Here is a 2265-nt window from a genome sequence, read left to right as displayed (position 1 = left end):
ATATAGTATTAACCCCTTCTATCCGTGCCTCTTCTCTTCCTTACTTTGTTTCTCCGATTCCTCCATTCCTAATCATCCCTTTCCCTACCTTCGTCCCTCATTTCAATCTCTCCATTCCCTACCTCCCTGTCTCTTTTTCTTCACCCCTTCTTCAGCTCATTCCATTCCTTCTTCTCCTCTCCCTTCGTCCATAGTTAAGTGGTTAAATTCAATGAAATCCTTGACACTGAATTGTTATGATCAGCTCTTCCAATCTGGGTGATTTTGATGATAGGCTGCATCTTAGGTCATCCTCTGGTTGCAAACAGTTTCTGTATTTTGTCTTTATGACTGTGAGGGCTGAAAATCCTGCCTCACACAGGAAAGTTGTAGCAAAGGGAATTAACGTTTACCGGGCTTTACCTTATAAGATTGGGCTTTTCTTTGTGAACTTTCATCCAAAATAAGTTCAGTGATTCCTTTTACCTTTTAGAATCGTAATGAAGTGTTGCGTCATTCTGGATCTCGATAAGCTCCTCCTGTAGCTTCCTGGTGTTTGCAATTTTATTAGGCAAGTCTTCAGCTTTAATGTTGAAGGGGTTTCTTACTCAACTGTAGTTGAGCATATTTTCTGGAATGTAATGATCAAACTCTCTAATTAGCTTGGATATATGTCCCTCAATAATGCATTGGACTTGGATGAGAGAAAATCATTCATCCTCCAGGAGTAAGTTAAAAGATGGAAATGAAGCAGTCTTTCCAGATTTTATTTTATTCATCCACACTTCAGTTTTCCTTTGAATGCTAATAGCTTCTCAGAAAGTCCAACCAATGTCTGATCACGACCCTGCCTTGAAATGTTCAAGGAATTTATCTCAGTAAACATATCTGCAAGATAAGCTAATTGCATCAACCCTTTTGATTCTGAGAATTTGTGGGCCAGTGGATGACTCTTTTCTGTCAAAAACAGCTCAGTCTCAGTCCGCAATTCCAGCAGTCATTGGAGCACCTTTCCTCGTGATAGCCACCTAACCTCAGAGTGGTACAACATAAATGTATGCTCAGAACCAAAATCAGAGCTCATTTGAGTGAATAATCTTGAATTCAGAGCCCTAGCTTTAATGAAATTAACAACCTAAGTTACTTCCTGCATAACCTTCTGTAACTCATGAGATAACTTCTGAGAAGCAAGATTTTCACGGTGAAGTAGACAGTGAACAACCATCACACTCGGATTTTCTTCCTTAACATGTGCGATGAAGCCCTGAAGTGCTCCTAACATTGCTGGTGCTCCATCACAATAAACACTGTAACACTGCCTCCAGAGAAGTCCTTATTCCTTGAGGAATGAATCTACCTTCATGAAAGTGTCTTCTCCAGTAGTTGTGGTTAGCAATGGCCGGCAAAACAGAAACTCTTCTTCCATAGCTTCTTGACCTTGATATCGTATGTATGTCATGAGTTGGGCATCATCACTAACATCAGTTGACTCGTCCAGTTGGAGACTGTAGTGCCCACTCTTTTTTATTGCTGCAATCACCTTGTCTTTTATGTCATGTGACATGTTCTGGATTCGTTTTTTGACTGCATCATTTGACAAGGGAACATGTTCAATTTTCTTGGCAAATTCTTTCCCATAAATTGTCCCCACCATATCAATAGCTGCAGGCTATACCAATTCTTCGCCAATGGTATGTACCTTTTTAGCTCTTGCAATTCTCCAAGCTACGAGGTACGAAGCAAGTGTTGATTGTTGCAAGCTCATAACCCCTCCTCCTTCCCTCCAACAACGCTTAGATTTAAAAGGCAAGAGGAGATTTTGGTAGATTTTTCACCTCAATCAAATCGTCTGTCTCAATGTTTTGCTTAATATTAAATAAAAATGACTTAGGAATTCTACAATCATAATTAATATTTTGATAATATTTTGAATAGGAATATTGGGAAAATAGGAAGTCCACACATCCTTGGTGACCTATTCAAATGGGTTGGCGACCCAACTCTAGGTCGCGCCCCAGGGGTTAAGAACCACTGCCCTAAACCATAAGGGGTCCAGGTAGGAGACAGACTTTTTCACTTTCGGAATCATTGGACCTTCGATCTCTGGGCCCACAACCTAATCACAAATGGACTCGGGTGGAGATGGAACAAAGCTCCACCCCCTTTTCCAGCCAAAAAAATGATCCAGTTCCTGGAGCACCTTGGCTTCATTATCAATCATAAGAAGTCTCGCCATTTTCCAGCTCAAAAGTTCCAATGGTTAGGAATCCAGTGGAACTTCAAGTC

General features: G+C 40.7%; 1 protein-coding gene across 1 annotated transcript; it reads right to left on the bottom strand.

Moving 5' to 3' along the window:
- Window positions 1-1114: 1114 nt before the first annotated feature.
- LOC137644519 (SCAN domain-containing protein 3-like) lies at window positions 1115-1633 on the bottom strand. The gene is made up of 2 exons (XM_068377486.1): window positions 1460-1633; window positions 1115-1294 (listed from the first exon to the last, which is right to left on the bottom strand). The coding sequence occupies exons 1-2, from the start codon at window positions 1631-1633 to the stop codon at window positions 1115-1117; spliced, it is 354 nt and encodes a 117-aa protein (XP_068233587.1).
- Window positions 1634-2265: the final 632 nt, after the last annotated feature.

Source organism: Palaemon carinicauda, chromosome 7, assembly GCF_036898095.1.
Source record: "Palaemon carinicauda isolate YSFRI2023 chromosome 7, ASM3689809v2, whole genome shotgun sequence".
Classification (NCBI taxonomy): Eukaryota; Metazoa; Arthropoda; class Malacostraca; order Decapoda; family Palaemonidae; genus Palaemon; species Palaemon carinicauda.
The sequence above is the reverse complement of the archived record's forward strand: the minus strand, read 5'-3'. Positions and strand labels throughout refer to the sequence as shown.

Coding starts and splice junctions, on each gene's coding strand:
- LOC137644519 (XM_068377486.1), bottom strand. CDS start 1,633: ATGGTGGGGACAATTTATGGGAAAGAATTTGCCAAGAAAATTGAACAT. Junction 1,295..1,459: donor AACTGGACGAGTCAACTGAT/GTTAGTGATGAT, acceptor CTCTGGAGGCAG/TGTTACAGTGTTTATTGTGA.